Consider the following 18,619-nt stretch of genomic DNA (forward strand, 5'->3'; position numbering starts at 1 on the left):
AAGCATTAAGTAATAAAATAGCACCGGTTGGTTTTTTCTGTGACAGGCATTTCACTGTGTGAATACAGTACTCTCCTAGATAAATTAAAGTTCTATGGGATTGATGGTAAAGCTGACCATTGGACAGTGCCGTATCTAATCAAAAGAATGCAGTAGGTTGTATATAGTAATTCAACCAATATAGTCCGGGAGCATAATTTTGATTGGGAAGAAATTATGTGTGGGGTTCCCTGAGGATCATTCTTGGGTCCACCATTGTTCCTCATATATGTAAATGTGCACTTTTTCTGCATCAAAATGAAGGAAATTGATTTCCATTCCACATTACATAAAATTAGTACAATTGTTCATCTAATATACAACAAGCAGAATTAGTTCTTTTTGCAGATGACCCTAGGATTGTAATCAATCCAAGCATACATTCAGAAACAAAAAAAGGTAACTGTGTTCTTAGAAGTTCATTAACTGGTTTTCTGTGTATGGTTTCACCCTCGTTTTAAAAAGACACAACATATCCAGTTCTGCCCACCTAGGTATACTACATCACTGGTAAGTGTAACACATGGTGAAAAATTAAGTGTGGGTGGTAGCTTCAAAATTCTTAGGTGTCCATATCGATGAAAATTTTAATTGGAAAAAGCACATTTTGAGCTCCTAAAACAACTTAATTTAGCCACATGTACACATAAAATCATTGCAAATCTTGGGGAGAGTCAGATTAGTAAGTTGACATATTTTCATTCAATAATGTCATGGAAGAATGTTCTGAAGTAACTCATTTTTAAGGAAAAAAGTCTTCATTGCTGAAACATGTGCTGTAAGAATAATATGTGGTGCTCACCAATGATCATCTTGTAGACAACTGTCTAAGGAATTGTAATGTAACTGGATAGATAAAAAGTCTGCTCACCAAGTGCCAGGAGGACAACACACGTATAAAGGTATTAAAATTTGTGAGCTTTTGGAGTTAGTGACTCCTCCTTCTGGCAGAAGAGTTGAAGGAGTAAGAAGGGAAAGGAAGGAAAACAAGGACTGGTCAGGTGTAGGAAACAAGGAGAGTTCGGAAAAGTCACCCAGAACTTTGAGTCAGGGGAAGCTGATTGTTGGGGCTGCACTGGACTAGCTGACTTGTCCGGTTTAGCCCCCAACATTCAATCTTTCCTTTTCATCCCATCCGATAAGCCTCCCCTGACTCGGGGTTTTGGCTACTTTTCCTAAACCTGACCAGACCTTGTTTTCCTTCATTTCTCTTCCTTTCTCTTCAGTTGTTCTGCCAGAAGAAGAAACTATTGGCTATGAAGGCTTACATATTTTAATATCTTTATATGTTTATTTCCTGCCACTGCTTGGTGAGTAGATTTTTTTCTACTGTTCAACAGGAACAATTATGTATATGTAATTCAATACCAGGAGGAAAAATAACATTCATTACTCCACTTTAATATTGTCTTTAGCCGAAAAAGGGGTGAACAGTGCTGCTACAAATTTTTTTTGATCACTTACCCCGTGATATAAAATGTCTGACAGCCAGCAAAGTAAAATTTGAAAACAAACGGAAGCATTTTTCTCTTGACAACTCCTTCTATTCTGTAGATGAATTTCTGCTATCGTAATGTGTAAAAGGTGGTGAATAGAAATTACTAACTCACATCTGTATGTAAGAAAAGTCTTATAATTGATAAATGTTGAAGATATTGCCAGATTTGCAGATTAATTTGTGATGTGAATGTAAGATGACTTGTTCCACATCATTACGATTTATTATGCAAAAAGATCTTTGGAACATAAAACTAACTAGCTAACTAGCCATCACTTACTGTGACATTTTGTGTACAAAATATATGAATGACATCTGATGATACACTTCGCGTGTGCACGCGCGCGCGCGCGCGCGCGTGTGTGTGTGTGTGTGTGTGTGTGTGTGTGTGTGTGTGTGTGTGTGTGTCACTTCTCGCCACATATGATTATATTGAATTCAGAAGGACTGTTCTTCATTCTTACAAATCAGATTGCCTTTAATGTTAACACACATTTCTATTTTATGGTTAACAAGGTGTGCCTTCTTTCAAGTTACATGTTTTGTATTTACCCAAATAAGTTCCATCACAGTCATGGCAACAGCAGTGGACATTTATGATATTATTACAGTGGTTAAGTTGAAAGTTACATGATTATCATTAGGCAGTGGTTAACTTGAATGTTACATGATTAATCATTTTTATCTTGTTTTCTTCTTTTTTTTCTCTTCTTGAAACCTTTTTATTCTTTGGCTGTGCTCTTGTATTGTTCTGTCCATATGTTGTTTGTTTTCTTCCTTTCTTTTACTTCATATTTCGTGTTCATAATTTTGTTTCTGAATTTGTCTGTGTCATTTATCATTTCAATACTGAACCCTGCTTGTTTTGGTCTTCTTCTATTTCTTGAAACCATATTTTTTTTTTTGCACTGTTTATTACTTCAAAAATCCTCTTTGTGAGTCTGTTGTTCATTCTGTGTATCCATAGAACCTTGGTTCACATTTTCTAATCATATCTGTGAGCCTGTCTTTGCATTCATACACTTCTTTGGTTAGTTTCTGCAGCCATATACGATCTTTATGGGTATTGAACCAAAAATTATTCTGAGGATTTTGCGCTCTATTTTTCCTATCTCTGTGATGCGCGATGCTCCAATTGTTATCATTTTTGATGCGTGTAGGGCTTCTGGTAATACAAATGTATTGTAATGCCTGAGTTTGGCCTGTCTTAAAATATTTCTTTTTTTTTATAGTGTGTCTACATCAGTTTCTACGTTTTCTGAAGTTTTTCTATTCTTTCTTTGTTGGATGCTGTGTTTGACCCTCCTATTTGTATATATTCCTCAAGATATTTGAATTTTTCTATTCTGTTAACCTCTCTGTATTTTGTGTACATGGCTTGGTTGTTGTGTTCTTTCTTTACATGTATTGTGTTTTCTCATTTGATGTCTGTAGGCCTGTTCTAACAGAGACTTCAGGTAAGTATTCCAGTGCTTCTTGTCTGTTGTAGCTGAGTATTGCCAGGTCATCTGCAAATGCTTGGCATTCTATGATTGTCTTGTTTGCCCACGTTCTTCCTAACTGAATTTGTTTTACTTTTTGTTCCCATTGTCTGATAATTGTGTTCAAGACAATGTTGATTATAAGGGGTGAGAGACCATCTTCTTGTCTGACTCATGTATGTATCCTGAAAGGGCCTGAGATTTCCTCCATAAATTTTATTTTGGATGTGGTGTCTGTAAGTGTCTATTGTATGAGTGACCCAGTTCTTCTGTCTATTCCATATTCTTCTAGAGCGTCAAAGAGAGTCTGCTGTTCTATAGAGTAGTAGGTCATCTTAAAATCCATGAATGTGATTACCGTGTTGTTCATTTGTTTGACCTTCAGGAGTGTTTGCAGGTCCCAGATCTGTTCAATAAAGGACCTTCCTTTTCTGAAGCCTGTTCGGTATTCACCTATCATTGTATCATCTTATGGTTCTAGCATGTTGAGTAATGCCTTGGAGATAATTGGTGGACATTTATTTATAATGGTAAAAATTCTGTAAACTTGAATTTGGGAACACTAAGTTTTACTACTGTTTACTCTATTTTCTCCTGGCTTTATAGTGTGTGTTTTCTGTAACTGCATCGATTCTGCCTCAAATCTGTTATAAATACAAAAAGCCAAACACTACACAGGAATGCTCAGACAATACTTTTATCAGAGAACTGGGCTTGAATTGTAGGAGGAGGAGAAAGAAAGCATATATTGCAAAAAGAAACATTGACTTATGTTAACTCTGACAATTACTGTTATTTTAGCAGGCCTGCTTTGAGCCTTGCAAGACGGATTATTTGGCCTTTCGGTATACCTTAGTGTAACTTTTGTTTTTTAGCATTCTGTGGGTGTTGGTAAATTGTGTATAGTTAGTTTGTTGGTAGTTGTTGAGAAGGGAGACAATGTTAACCATGTTTTATGCAAGCATGTTTGGCTTGATAAAGAAGTAGCTTATAACTAAAGAAAATAAGTGTGTAGAATGAGTATGTTGTCATTATGAACTTTGGTGACTCATACTGACTAGATAATTTAACTTTCTTCCAGAAGTTCCAAGTTTGGATCTGATGATAGCAGTAGTTAAAAAAATGCCGTGAAGTAGTGTAACTAATAAAAAGGTAGTTAAAGAAGCTAGACAGTACAATTCATAAAAATGATGAAGCTTAGCATTCGAGATGATGGTTTTTTTTATTTCAAATGTTCCTTCATAAAATATGTTCAACACTATTTTGAACATTAATACATTTTTAAGATAAATATACGTAAGTCCAAGTAACAATAATTTAATATTTATCCATGTGTTGGCCATTTTTACAGGAAAATCAAACAATGCAAAGAAAATATCCTCTGTGTCTTCAGCAGTGTCATCAGGCCATGCCCAACAGAAAGCAGATAAAAATAAGAAAAAGAAACAGTTGTTAGAATCTGATGACGATGATTCTGATGATGGAGAGGGTGATTTGAAGGTATATTGTTCTACTAAAAATGCACTATCTGAATCTATATAATTAAACTACATTTTCTTCTTTGCAGCCTTTGTTTCTGTATTTCTACAACATCATAAAATTTATGACATTTCTCTAGGTTGTATGTTGGTGTATGTGGAATTACAAAAAATACGAGGATCATTCACAATTAAAGAGACAAATTGGTCTGGAAAACAAGCATTTATTTTTACAAAACAATACTGTTTCTACTTTTCAACATAATCCTCTTGAACATTTATCCACTTGGCTACAAGCTTGTTTATTCCAGCTGCAAAGAATGCTTTATCTTGACGTTTGAACCAATTTCTCACAAACTTTTTTACATCCTCGTTGTCCTGGAACCTCTTCCCACGTAACGTATCCTTCAGTGCACCAAACAAATGGAAATCACTAGATGCGAAATCAGGACTGTAAGGGAGATGAGGCAGTACTTCCCAGCCCATTTTGTCGATGGTTTCACGGGTTAGTGGAGCAATATGAGGAAGTGTGTTGTGTTGGTGGAGAGTCACACCTCTCCTCTGAGATCCACAATGTCTCTCTCTCTCATGGCTGGTTTCACCTTGTTTAAAAGCAAATCCAAAGTAGTAATGGCTGTTCATTGTATACTGCTCTTCGAGATAATCACAAAAAACTGGGCCTTCATCATCCCAAAACCCCATCAACTTGACTTTTCCTGCTGATGCTTGGATTTTGAATTCTTTCTTGGCAGGTAAGCTGGTGTGCTTCCACTCCATGCTTTGTCTTTTTGATGGCTCATAATAGTGAACCCAGGTTTCTCCACAAGTTAAAATTTTGTTGACGAAGTGCTCATCTTAGCTTTCATAATGTTGCTTTAGCTCTGTACACACTCTCAAACTTGCTTCTTTCTGTACCATGTCAACTCCTTTGGGACCCATCTTGCACATGTTTTGTGGTACTTCAGCTTGTTATAGATAATGTTATGAACTGTACCAGCACTAACTTTCACATTATCACGGCAATCGGCAAAAATAATGTCATCAATTCGACTTTCAAGTGAGAGAGTTCAAACTGCAACTGGTCGGCCAGAACGGTGTTTATCAGTCACTGAGTCACGACCATTTTCGAACTGCTCTACCCACTTGTAAAAATTTGCACAATTCATACAACCTTCACCATAAACTTACGACATTCTACAGTATATATTCACTGGTTTCTCGCCTTCAGCAAGTAAAAAAACGAATGACAGAAAATTGTTCAATTCATGTGAGCACTTCAAGTGGACTCGCCATCTTGAAATGTATTTTTGAGGTTATAAGTAAACAATGTTGATACATCATCTGATAAGAGCTCATCCCAGTGATGCCAGCTTAAAGCCGTAAAAACACCAACCAGGATGTACGGCCACCACCTAACTGTAGCCAAGAGCATGGTAGGCCACCCTGTGACACAGCATGCAGCTGAACATAAAACACTTGAGTTCAGTGTCTGCTTCACAACCCAGGCCATGGATTCTCCCCTCCACCACGACCTTTTCTGAACTGCACTGATGGGAGTTACAGTTACAATACATTCTCCACTCACAAAATTATCGCAGCTTCACTCAGGCGCCCCGCAGGGGGTCCACAACTCTTTTGTGGATACGTGCGTGGCGAGCACAGGGCCCCGAGCTAGTGCAGTTCTCCTTCCTTTCCGGGTTGCCCTACCCCCCCCTTCCCCATCCCTCCTCATCCCTAATCCTTCTCCCCCCGCTTCCTCCCCTTCACACTCCCTCTTCTTGGGAGTCATGTATCGAGCCTTCATCCGGAGACGGACGGTTGAAAACTCCAGGATCCTGTTTCCTTTGTTTTTCTCCATCCTCATGCTTTCTTGCTCTGTTGGTCTTTCCTTAAGTTCACTCTTCTCCTTGCTTTCATGCCCTTACTTCTATCTCTGCCTGATTCTCCTTGCCCTATTCTCCTTGTCTTTTTTTCCGTGTCTTATTCTCCACTTCTGCGTTTGAGATTCTTTCTTTATCCCTCTCCCTCGTTCCTCTCTTCTTTCCTCCCTGTGTGTGTCTGAAGGCCAACTCACGCATTCGCACGCGTAGCCGGTGACGGGGTAACACGTAATTCCCTACCCTGGGTAGACAAGTAAGGCACGCACATACCCCCTGGTAAAGGCCAGGCGCAGGGAGGGGTGATTGCCTGAGGTGTTACCTTCTGAACGTGCCAATTGGTCCCTCCATCCGTTTCTCGGGAGGTGTGATCTGAGGTGTGAACCATCACCTAAGGCGGGAGTGCCCTCTGCGAGGGCCCCCACAAGGAAGGAGCGCGCCATCAGAAATGCTGGCAATTATGGGGGATTCGTCCGCAATGGATTTTTCTTCTTCTTCTTCTTCTTCTTCTTCTTCTTCCCTGTCTTCTGCCCAAAAACGAAAGCTAGATAACTCCTGTTCTGAAAATTCTACCACCAGCACCGAAGTTTCTTGTTGTCACAAGATCTGACGGTCGCGATTTCTCAACAGTCAACCCTTTTGTCATTCATAAGGGTGTACATGCGATTGCAGGACCAGTGAAATCTTATACTCGGTTGCGCAACAGTACCTTGCTGTTGGAGACAGAAAGCGCCTTCCAGGCCCAAAAATTACTTCGAGACACTCTCTTACACACATTTCCTGTACAGGTGGAGGCCCACCGCACCTTTAATTTGTTGCGTGGCGTGGTGTATACCAGGTCACTCGGCGAACTAACTGATGAGGGGATTCTGTCTTTCCTCTCTGATCAGGGAGTGACGGCCGTCCATCGGGTCATGAAAAGGGTCGACAAGGACCTCATACCGACCCGAACCATATTCCTGACTTTCGACAATGTGCAATTGCCTTCACGAATTAAAGTAGGTTATGAGATCATTTCTGTTCAGCCGTATGTACCCAGCCCTACAAGGTGTTACCAATGTCAGCGGTTTAACCATACATGGCAGTCTTGTTCAAGTGCAGCTAAATGCGTTACCTGTGGCAGGGATGCCCATGAGGGTGACTGTCCACCTCCGTCCCCTCGTTGCATCAACTGTATGGGCGACCATGCTGCCTCCTCTTGCGACTGCCCCATCTACAAAGATGGGAAAATCTACAAAGATAGGAAATTCGAGTGAAAGAGAAGGTGAAACTTCCTGGCAGATTAAAACTGTGTGCCGGACCGAGACTCGAACTCGGGACCTTTGCCTTTCGCGGGCAAGTGCTCTACCAACTGAGCTACCCAAGCACGACTCACGCCATGCACTTGCCCGCAAAAGGCAAAGGTCCCAAGTTCAAGTCTCGGTCCGACACACAGTTTTAATCTGCCAGAAAGTTTCATATCAGCGCACACACCGCTGCAGAGTGAAAATCTCGTTCTGAAAGAGAAGGTGTCAACCTCGGCTGCTCGCAAGTTATTCAGTAGCAGAAAGCCCACTGTGCTTCCGGCAGGCAAATACAGTACCGTTCTCGCCTCTCCTCGGCCTACCAGAGAGGTAGCTACACAGACATGCGATCTAACATTTAGTGATTTGGTCATCAGATTGGCCAGTGCCAAGATCGCCCGATCAACGTCTCCTCTTCCTCCCACCAACCCTAAGGCTCAAACATCATCATCTGCTACTGCTAAGACGAGGACCTCTAAATCAGATGCTTGGACCTTCAAAAACGAACCAACACGCGAAGATTTCTTGCATACACAAACTTCACAGCCATCAACTGTTCTTTCAACAAAACGTAATTCTTCAAAGAAGGCTCATAGAAAATAAGAGTTCTCCATCTCCGCCGAGGCGTGTTTCTTCTCCTGCGCCACCCAGTGGTGGCCGTCCCCGGCCGTCTTCCGTTTCGCCAGGCCGCACTGCTGGTAGCCGATCATCTGGCCTTTCACCGGCGGAGGAAGCTGCCCCTCCTGACCAGCTCATGAAGGTGGCAGACGCAACTGCTGAGTTGATGGACCATGACTCACCACCTATCGATTGCAGCAGCAGTGCTCCCTCAAAGTGAGGCCCTCAGCAGCCATCGAGGTGACGCTTTTTTGTTTCTTCTGTTCCTTTTCATTTTCGTAATGGCACTTCTTCAATGGAATATTCGTGGCATTCGGTCCAACCGAGAGGAACTAAAATTGCTCCTTCGAATGCACTGCCCGCTTGTCGTAGGTCTCCAAGAAACGAATTTACGCCCATGCAATCGTATTGACCTGGCACACTTTACCTCCATCCATTTTGACCTACCCCCTGTGGCAGGTATTCCGGCTCATGGAGGGGTCATGTTGCTGGTTCGGGATGATGTCTACTATGATCCAATCACATTGCACACAGATCTGCAAGCAGTTGCCGTTCGAATTACTCTCCCCACTTTCACATTTTCCATTTGTACTGTTTACACTCCATCATCGTCTGCCTTTACTAGGGCAGACATGATACAGTTGATTGCTCAGCTTCCTACACCATTTTTGTTGATTGGAGACTTTAATGTGCACCATCCCCTTTGGGGCTCTCCAGCATCCTGCCCGAGAGGCTCCCTGTTGGCAGACCTTTTCAACCACCTCAATCTAGTCTGCTTAAATACCCGTGCACCTACCTTCCTTTCGGATGTAACGCCTACCTATTCCCACTTGGACCTCTCAATATCCACTATCCAACTTGCACGTCGGTTCGGGTGATATGCTCTGTCTGACACATACTCGAGCGACCATTTCCCCTGCATAATCCATCTCCTGCATCACACCCCTTCTACACGTTCCACTAGCTGGAGCATCTCCAAAGCCGACTGGGGGCTTTTCACCTCCCTGGCGACCTTCCATGATCAAAACTTCTCCAGCTGCGATAGTCAGGTCGCGTACCTCACGGACGTTATTCTCACGGCTGCTGAATATTCCATCCCTCGTACTTCCTCTTCTCCATGTCGAGTCCCAGTCCCCTGGTGGACTACAGCATGCAGTGACGGTATTCGTGCTCGGCGACATGCTTTACACACCTTCCAACGCCACCCTAAGATTTCGAACTGTATCAGTTACAAACGACTCCGTGCACAATGTCGTCGTGTTATCAAAGAAAGCAAAAAGGCTTGCTGGGTGGCTTTCACCAGCTCATTCAACAGTTTTACTCCTTTTTCGGGTGTCTGGGATGGTGTGCGTCGGCTATCTGGCACCAAGGTCCACTCCCCAATTTCTGGCCTGACTGTAGCGAATGAGTCCTTGTGGATCCTGAGGATGTCTGAAATGCCTTCGGCCGCTTTTTTGCGGAGATTTCGAGCTCTGCCCATTAACACCCTGCCTTCCTCCCCCAAAAACAAACTGAGGAGGCACGGCCACCTTCTTTCCAGTCTTTGAATCATGAAAGTTACAATGCCACCTTCACCGTGCGGGAACTCGAAAGTGCACTCGCCCGGTCCTGATCCTCTGCTGCAGGGCCCGATGGTATCCATATTCAGATGCTGAAGAACCTTTCTCCTGCAGGTAAAGGCTTTCTTCTTCGCACCTATAATCGTACCTGGACTGAAGGTCATGTTCCCACACACTGGCGTGAAGCAATTGTCGTTCCCATACCCAAACCAGAAAAGGACAAACACCTTCCTTCCAGTTATCGCCCCATCTCAGCTTGCTCCCAAAGGAGAGGACCGCGGATTTGACATACCGCTTGAGGTTTGTCCAACTTCGTTCAAGGCTCGCTAATAACGTCTTTATTTACACAGATGGCTTCAAGACTACTGCTAGTGTCGGATGTGCCTTTGTCGTTGGGGATGATATCTTTCAGTACCGGCTCCTTGACCAGTGTCCAAGCTTTACAGTTGAGCTTTTTGCTCTCTATCAGGCTGTTCAGTATATCCGCCGCCATCGTCATTCTCCCTATGCCGTCTGCTCTGATTTTTTGAGCGCCATTCCCCGTCTCCGTGACCCATATTCGGACCACCCTCTTGTGCAACGAATTCAACGGTCCCTTTAGTCGTTAGCTGATACTGGCGCTCGTGTCCTTTTTTTTGTGGATTCCTGGTCACGTTGGTGTGCCTGGGAACGATGCTGCTGATGCTGCGGCCAAGGCTGCTGTCCTCCTGCCTCAGACAGCTTCCTTTTGTGTCCCATCAACTGATGTTACTGGGGTTCTTTGTCTGCATGTTTCATCATTGTGGCATGAGGCTTGGTCCTCTCTCCATGGAAATAAGCTTAGGGCCATCAAACCGATCCCAACGGCTTGGATGACCTCACGCCCTCCTCGGTGAGAGGAGGTCATTTTGGCCAGGTTGCGGATTGGGCATTGCTGATTTAGCCACCGCTACCTGTTGTCTGGTGATCCCGCCCCGCAGTGCCCCTGTGGTTTTATTTTCATGTCCCCGTTTTATTCACTCTCGTGTTGTCCTGTGTCTGCCATCTACCTTACAGGAACTTTTAGCTGATGACGCTCTAGCAGCTGCTCGTATCCTTAGTTTTATTACATTGACGGACTTGTCCAAAGAGATCTAACTCTTTTGTTTTGTTTATCTGCGTCTCTGTAAGTGCTTTCTGGTGTCGTCCTCTTGCGTTTTTCTATGCTCTTAGTGCACTAACGTTTGTGACTGGGCACTATTGACCCAAAAAAAAAAAATCACTCAGGTAACCTATTATGCCCACACCCTACACAAGCAGTTTCCAACTCCTCTGCTTATCACCTCCTCCCTCATTAACACTCCCCCCCCCTCCCCCTTCTCCCCACACTCATTGTGAGCCGCACATATTTTCTCTTTCCTACTTCTCCTTTCCGTTCCTGGTTACCCTCCCCTCTCTGCCTCACAGCCTTCCAATGCTGTGCCCAACAGTCTTGTCATGGCTCCATCTAATCCCCGCATGCTCCGCCAGACAGCACTCTTTTTCTCCACTCATCCGTACTGTACTATCCTTTCCCTTCATTTTCTTGCCCTATCCCAGATGGCTGCTTTCATTCACTATGACAGTTACATTCTGGTCTGAGCTGTCAGAGATTGCGGAAGTCATGAGGAGTGCTTGTGTGTGTGTGTGTGTGTGTGTGTGTGTGTGTGTGTGTGTGTGTGTGTTCTTTTCTGAGGAAGACTTTGGCTGAAAGCTAAATGTGTATCAGTCTTTTTGTTGTGCCTATCTGCAACTCAGTGTGTAATGTTTATGGTGAGTAGCAATCTATCCTAGTCCTAATATTAATGAAAGGGATATTAAATGCTGCATTTGTGGTATTTTCGATAAAGAAAGTTGCTCCTCGCCATATAGTGGAGATACTAAGTCATGAGAGGCACAACAAAAAGATTCACACAATTATAGATTTCGACCATTAAGGCCTTTGTCAGCAATACACACACACACACACACACACACACACACACACACACACACCGAAAACGCAACTTGCACACGTCTGCAGTGTCAGACAACGGAAACCACAGTGGTTTCAGTTGTCTGAGACTGCAGACATGTGTGCAAGTTGTGTGTGTGTGTGTGTGTGTGTGTGTGTGTGTGTGTGTGTGTGTGTGTGTGTGTCCGCGTGTGCGCACATGCATGTGTGCAGGCCTTAATGACCGAAACTTATAATTGTGTGAATCTTTTTGTTGTGCCTATCGCGACTCAGCGTCTCCGCTATATGGCGAATAGCAACTTTCCTTCTCTAATATTGTTACATTCCATCCTGGATTTTCCATTGTTTGTCTTGTATTTTTGATAACGTAACGTGTGCTTCCTGAGTCATTCTAAATGGTGATCGCATCAGGGAGCTCAGCTTTTGTTTACTGGGTTCAGGCAGGCATAGTGGACATGGGTTTTCTGAGCTGAGGACTAGTGAACCTGTTGCACCTCAGTTGTATAAGATATATGCAGGCAAATGGGGCTCTGTCTGGGTGGACATTTACTTCCTTAGCTGCCTGTGGGAACACCATGAGGTCTAAATTCCTTTCTTCTATTCAAAGTGGTTTAGGTGCTCCATTGGGCAGTATTAGCACCCAACCTCCAGAAAGATCTCATTTGACTAGTCCACCTGAGGCGCTTGTGTAATACATAATGTATTTATTGTTGCTAAATGTGGAAGGTTCCCATTAGAAATTGCCGCCTTTCTACATCCACAAAGCTCTAGACGCCTGTGCAGGATAAGTAAAACCTATCAGTAGGCTGCACAGTGGTAAACTCATGATCAAGGCACTGTGAGCTACCTGAGTGAACAGGTTGTTAGATGTTAAACTACTTGGAGAATATGCTGTCGACAGTGAGCTGTTCATTGGGCTAAATTGTTGTAAAAGAGTTGTGGTGTGCCGTGACAATATGGCTCTACACTCATGCTCATAAATTAAGGATAATTGCAGAATGTGGTGCCACACAATGCGGCACTACACAAAACTGGCCCTAATAGCATAGGCACGTAGGGAACACACACAACACAGATCTAGAAGTCCACGGTATTGGTGATAAGTTGAGAAAACCATCCCGAAACACAAGTGCTACAAAACATCACTGTTTCCTGCACATGTACCCCGACATCAACGTGGGATATGATCACCATGCACACATACACAGGCAGCACAATGGGTTGGCATACTCTGAATCAGGTGGTCGAGCAGCTGCTGGAGTATAGCCTCCCATTCTTGCACCAGTGCCTGTTGGAGCTCCTGAAGTGTCATAGGGGTTTGAAGATGTGCAGCGATACGTCGACTGAGAGCATCCAAGACGTGCTCGATGGGTTTTAGGTCTGGAGAACAGGCAGGCCACTCCATTCGCCTGATATCTTCTGTTTCAAGGTACTCCTCCACGATGGCAGCTCGGTGGGGCTGTGCGTTATCATCCATCAGGAGGAAGGTGGGACCCACTGCACCCTGAAAAGGTGGACATACTGGTGCAAAACGATGTCCCGATATACCTGACCTGTTACATTTCGTCTCTCAAAGACATGCAGGGGTGTATGTGCACCAATCATAATCCCACCCCACCCCACACCATCAAACCATGACCTCCATACAGGTCCCTTTCAAGGACATTAAGGAGTTGGTATCTGGTTCCTGGTTCACACCAGATGAAAACCCGGCGAGAATCACTGTTCAGACTATACCTGAACTTGTCTGTGAATATAACCTGGGACCACTATTCCAATGACCATGTACTGTGTTCTTGACACCAGACTTTATGGGCTCTCCTGTGACCAGGGGTCAGTGGAATGCACCCTGCAGGTCTCTGGGCGAATAAACCATGCCTGTTCAGTCGTCTGTAAACTGTGTGTCTCGAGACAACTGTTCCACTGGCTGCGGTAAGGTCCTGGGCAAGGCTGTCTGCAGTACTCCGTGGTCGTCTGCGGGCACTGATGGTGAGATATCGGTTTTCTTGTGGTGTTGTACACTGTGGACGTCCTGTACTGTAGTGCCTGGACACATTTCCTGTCTGCTGGAATTGTTGCCGTAGTCTTGAGATCACACTTTGTGACACACGGAGGGCCCGTACTACAACCTGCTGTGTTTGACCAGCCTCCAGTCGCCCTAGTATTCTACCCCTCATAACGTCATCAATATGTGTTCTTTGAACCATTTTCAACACACAGTCACCATTAGCACATCTGAAAAGTCTGCACACTTACTCGCTGCACCGTACTCTGACATGCACCAACACACCTCTGCATATGTGGACTGCTGCCACCGCCACCTTGTGACAACCGCAGGTCAAATGCACTGCATGGTCATACCCCGAGGTGGTTTAAACCCACAAACCGGCCACCAGAGTGTTGTTTCACCATGTATCAGCATCATCCTTAATTTATGAGCATGAGTGTAGATACCAAAGAACTCCAGCAGGAATGGGAAAGTGAATGTGTCACAGAATTTCACAGAACATGTACAGAATTTCATGAAGATAGTTGCTGGTAAGCTCCAGAAGTCAGCGTCTTTCATGCTGACATTAAATCTATTGAAGTTGTGTGAGTATATTGCAGCAAGATTTTTGAAACAAGTTAGACCCTACGTATATAATCCATTGTGGTGCTTTAAGTGTCAGCACTTCGGTCACAGCCCCATGGACTGTAACAATCAGGCTACACGTGGAAGATGCACCTCCGTTGACCGCGAACCTGATATTCAATGTACTGGCCCACCCGTGCGTGTTAGTAACTCCCAGGACCGTCCAGTTTGGAACAAGGAATTTCCCGTTTTTGTGGAAGTGAAGAAAATACAGGAGATCAAAGTCAGCTGATGCATCTCCTATTCTGATGCAGGTAAGGTGTTTAAGGCCTCACAGCCACCCACCTTCATGAAATCGTTTGCCTCAGTATTGAAGCAGTGTGGACAGAAGACTAGTATTGGCACCCAGACTTTGACAGCTGAGCAGAGCACATTAGCCTGCAAACCTGCACCACTGGTCTTACAACTAAGCCTTCATATTGCAGAAATACTATCATTTGCTGAAACTACTGTCGGAAATGATAGCAGATCCTCACGACAGACTGTCTACTAGATCCAGCGAAATGTTTCTATTAAAAGGCCCTTGGCACCATCCCCCAAACCCGAGCTTGGCATTAAAATCGACATGCCAAAATGATCAAGTCTAAAGCCATCGGACTGTGCGACCTTGTTCCTGTCTGACGGAACAGACAATGACCATTCTGTTGATGGTGTGGATGCTGATGTTAGCCTGAGGAACCAGTGAGTCCTCCAAGTAACCACCCCTCCACAGAGGAACGATGGGGAAAGCCAGAGGAGAACCTCACTCTTAAGATGGCTTCCATACTTCAGTGAAGCTTGGAATTCGCTCAAGACACATGCGGCGAAACTATGTCTGTTAGCTAAGGGTAAACTAATGTTATTTTCAACAACACATTTTTAATCCTCTGACACCCTTGAGCTGTCAAGCTGTGTTCTCCACATAAGAGTGCCTACCACTCCAGGCTTCTCTCCTTCACATCCACCCTACAAGCAGTGGCTGTAATAGTGCAAGTGTGGCATCAGTTGACAATCTGTTCAGTCTACCTTCCCCCACATGGGCTGGTAGACAAAGAGGCCCTCCATTACATCCTTACTCAGCTCCCCCACATCTTTATTCTCTGTGGTGGTTTTAACGCACACAGTGTACTTTGAGGCTCTGTAACCACCTGTCCCAGGGGTAGACCACTTCAGAGCCTTACTATGTTCTCATGTGCAGTTTTGCTCAGTAAGGGTGGAGCATACGCTTCAGTGCTGTCACAGAGTCATTCCCTGCTACTGATCTGTCATTATGTTCTCCAGCCCTTGCACACACCACTTGGTGGGAAGTGGTCGGTGACTTGCACCCAAGTAATCTCTCCCCCGATGTGGATTCACCTGCCAGCCCGAGTAGTGTGTGAAAGAAAGCCGCTGCAATGGGTGTACCGTAGGACAGACTGGATGCTTTACAGCTGACATGCTGCATTTTAACACTGTCGCAGAGTTCAGGAATGGGCGGGTCATTTTACCCAAATAATCCACTGTGCCACATAAGTATTAATCCTGCATCCTTCAGGCCAGCTGGAAAGATAGCCTGTCACTTGGTGGAATGGCAAATACTGCTCTGCAGTGAGAATCGGGCTGGTGTCACTACGTAGGTTCAAGTAACAGCCAACTGTAGAGAACCTCGCAGCCTTTTGGGTAGTTGGGGCAAAATGTTGCCAAATTATTAGAAAGAACAAAAAGAGATCATGGTAACAGTTACTGTCCACCATTAACCATTCCATTAAGAGTACATTCGTGAGGGAGACCATCAGGAGGATTTCTGATAGCAGAGGGAGATGCCCTATGACTGCTGTAATGGGGGCAGGCAATCTGTCTCCAGACCAAACTGCGAGACGTTGCCCAAATTATGGAGGTTTCTGCCAGTCAGGATTCATCTATCTGGCACTGCAGAGTCTCTACTGAGAGGAGCAATTGGGACTTCGGTTCCACCACTGATGAAAAATACAACTGCCCCTTCTCCATGTGGTAGCTGGATTCTATATTATCTACAGCTTGTGACATGTCACCTGGTCATGATAGGGCCCATTATAGTATGTTATAGCACCTCACAGGGTGCAACAGTCAGTTTCGTCACCTTCTTTAACTTCATTTGGGTGTCAGGTCATTTTCCCAACTTGTGTCAAGGAGCAGCTATAATTCCATATTTGAAACCCAGGAAGGACCACACACAACTGAGCAGTTATTGTCTGCTCCAGTTTTACAGGGCTTTAATGCGATCTCAGTTTGATTATGAGTTTATGATGTATGGGTGTGCATGACCCTCTTATTTAGACATTGGACATGGTGCACAATGAAGGGATTTAGTTGGTGTAATCCACCCCTCCCTTCTTTGTTGTTGCTATTGTCCACTATGATAAAGTCTTTTCAGAAGATTCAGGAGTAGTAAGATTTACAATAAAATTTTTACTTATCTTTTCGTGCACTGTTGGATCTGATTCTTGAAGCTGAAATTCTCACATTTTAGGTTCTCATGCTTCAGTTGATCTAAATAATTTTGAAGAATGTCATTGTAGAATTTTTTATGATAATTCATTGCCTCACATTTTACTATATCATACTATCTTTTGAATTTTCACATTAACAAAGCCAAAATTACATCGTTCATCCAAAATACAAAAATACATCTTATCACATCAGAGACATGCTTATTACTACTTCACTCTGCGGTAATAACAATATTCGAAAGGGTTTACTTTTTTTCTTGACAACTGAATTTCTATTATTTCTATTATTGTTTCATAAATGAATCCAGGAATAAACATAATAAACAGTACTAGATTGCGTAATTAGTAATAGAAATCTTAAGTGTGCCACATATTTGGTAATTTTGAATGTTAAAAAAAAACACAATTTTAACTGTGCATTCAGAACTAGTACATATCGATTGTAACAACGAAAATAAAGTAATTTCTTTTCATAAATTTTAGCTTGAAATATAACATATTGTCTGTAAATTTATATAAAATTATCAAGAAAAACAGCTGAGATAATACTGACTTGTCCAAAATTCGAAAAATTTGACTGATATCGACTACTACTGTTGAGGAAAAGCAACGCTAGAGGATGATGTCCCTTTACACTGGCCACTGGGGTCTTTAGAACTAACACCATTCTGAGCCTTTGCTCTGTGGCTAGAGAGTCGCTGCTTCATTTCAGGCCTATAAAACACTGTCCATACTGTAACATACTGTTCTTGGCCACCAATGGAAAGGCTTTTTCGCACTCAACACTAAGCAGTGAGGGCTTATGGCATTCACATGAAGGACTGCCTTTTTAGAGATGATGTGGGTCAATGTGTTAATAATAATAATAATAATAATAATAATAATAATAGTAACAGGAAATATTAGGATATTGTTCACAGTCTTTTACAGGAGCCTGGAAACTATTTTTGGTCAGCCAGAAAGTGATGGAGGACATACTGACCATAGTTTCCAGTCTGCAAGTCTACATTTTTGTCCAGCCCACTGAAAGAAATGTACCCATTCCCTGTTTACTCAGTGGGGTCTGGAACTATGATTATGAATGAAGATTTTGAGTTTTAATTGATAGATATATTAGATCAACTTTCACATGCACAACATAGTAATATTCTTGATGATAAGAATAATAATAAATAATGTCTCTATCCTAAACAGCACTATGAGCAGTTCAGAGACGACCTGTATGGTAAGTTTCCATTAAATTGTCTTTCACCCTTTCTTCTGATAATTGAAATAATTGATCACCACAAAAGTGGAAAATAATTTCACCACTTGCCATGCAGATTTGTTATCATTACAAGCAGCACACTAACAGTTACTTCCGTGAAATATAAGTGATCCAGGATGGTGTACAGTCCTCACGAGTTCAATTCTGATTATTACTGAAGATATGCGTTTAGTTGCAGCCTGACTGTGACGTCCTCTGAGGCAGCGCATACTCTGGCGTTTGACTGACAGGGACTGTACGGTAGCTGGGTGCAAAGTGAAGTCTTTTCACAAATCTAAACGACCCAGGACAATGTACAGTCCTCGCGAGTTCACTTTGTGTTATTACTGAAAATATACATTTAGTAACGGCCTGTCTGTGACATCATCTGAGGCAGTGCGTACTCCGGCATTTGACTGATGGGGATCGTACAGTAGTTGGGTGCGAAGTGAAGTGAAGTGTTGCCTCTTGGGCCGTATTTATATACGGGCACAGTACGGATGGCCAAGC

General features: G+C 43.3%; 1 protein-coding gene across 1 annotated transcript in view; it reads left to right on the forward strand.

Annotated features, from left to right (window-relative positions):
* LOC126175142 (uncharacterized) overlaps nucleotides 1-18,619 on the forward strand; it is a 163,917-nt gene that overhangs the window by 17,045 nt on the left and 128,253 nt on the right. Inside the window, exon 3 of the mRNA XM_049921702.1 lies at nucleotides 4,370-4,518. Within this exon, the coding sequence (XP_049777659.1) occupies nucleotides 4,370-4,518 (149 nt within the window). The remainder of the gene's footprint in view (nucleotides 1-4,369; nucleotides 4,519-18,619) is intronic.

Source organism: Schistocerca cancellata, chromosome 3 (genome assembly GCF_023864275.1).
Source record: "Schistocerca cancellata isolate TAMUIC-IGC-003103 chromosome 3, iqSchCanc2.1, whole genome shotgun sequence".
Classification (NCBI taxonomy): Eukaryota; Metazoa; Arthropoda; class Insecta; order Orthoptera; family Acrididae; genus Schistocerca; species Schistocerca cancellata.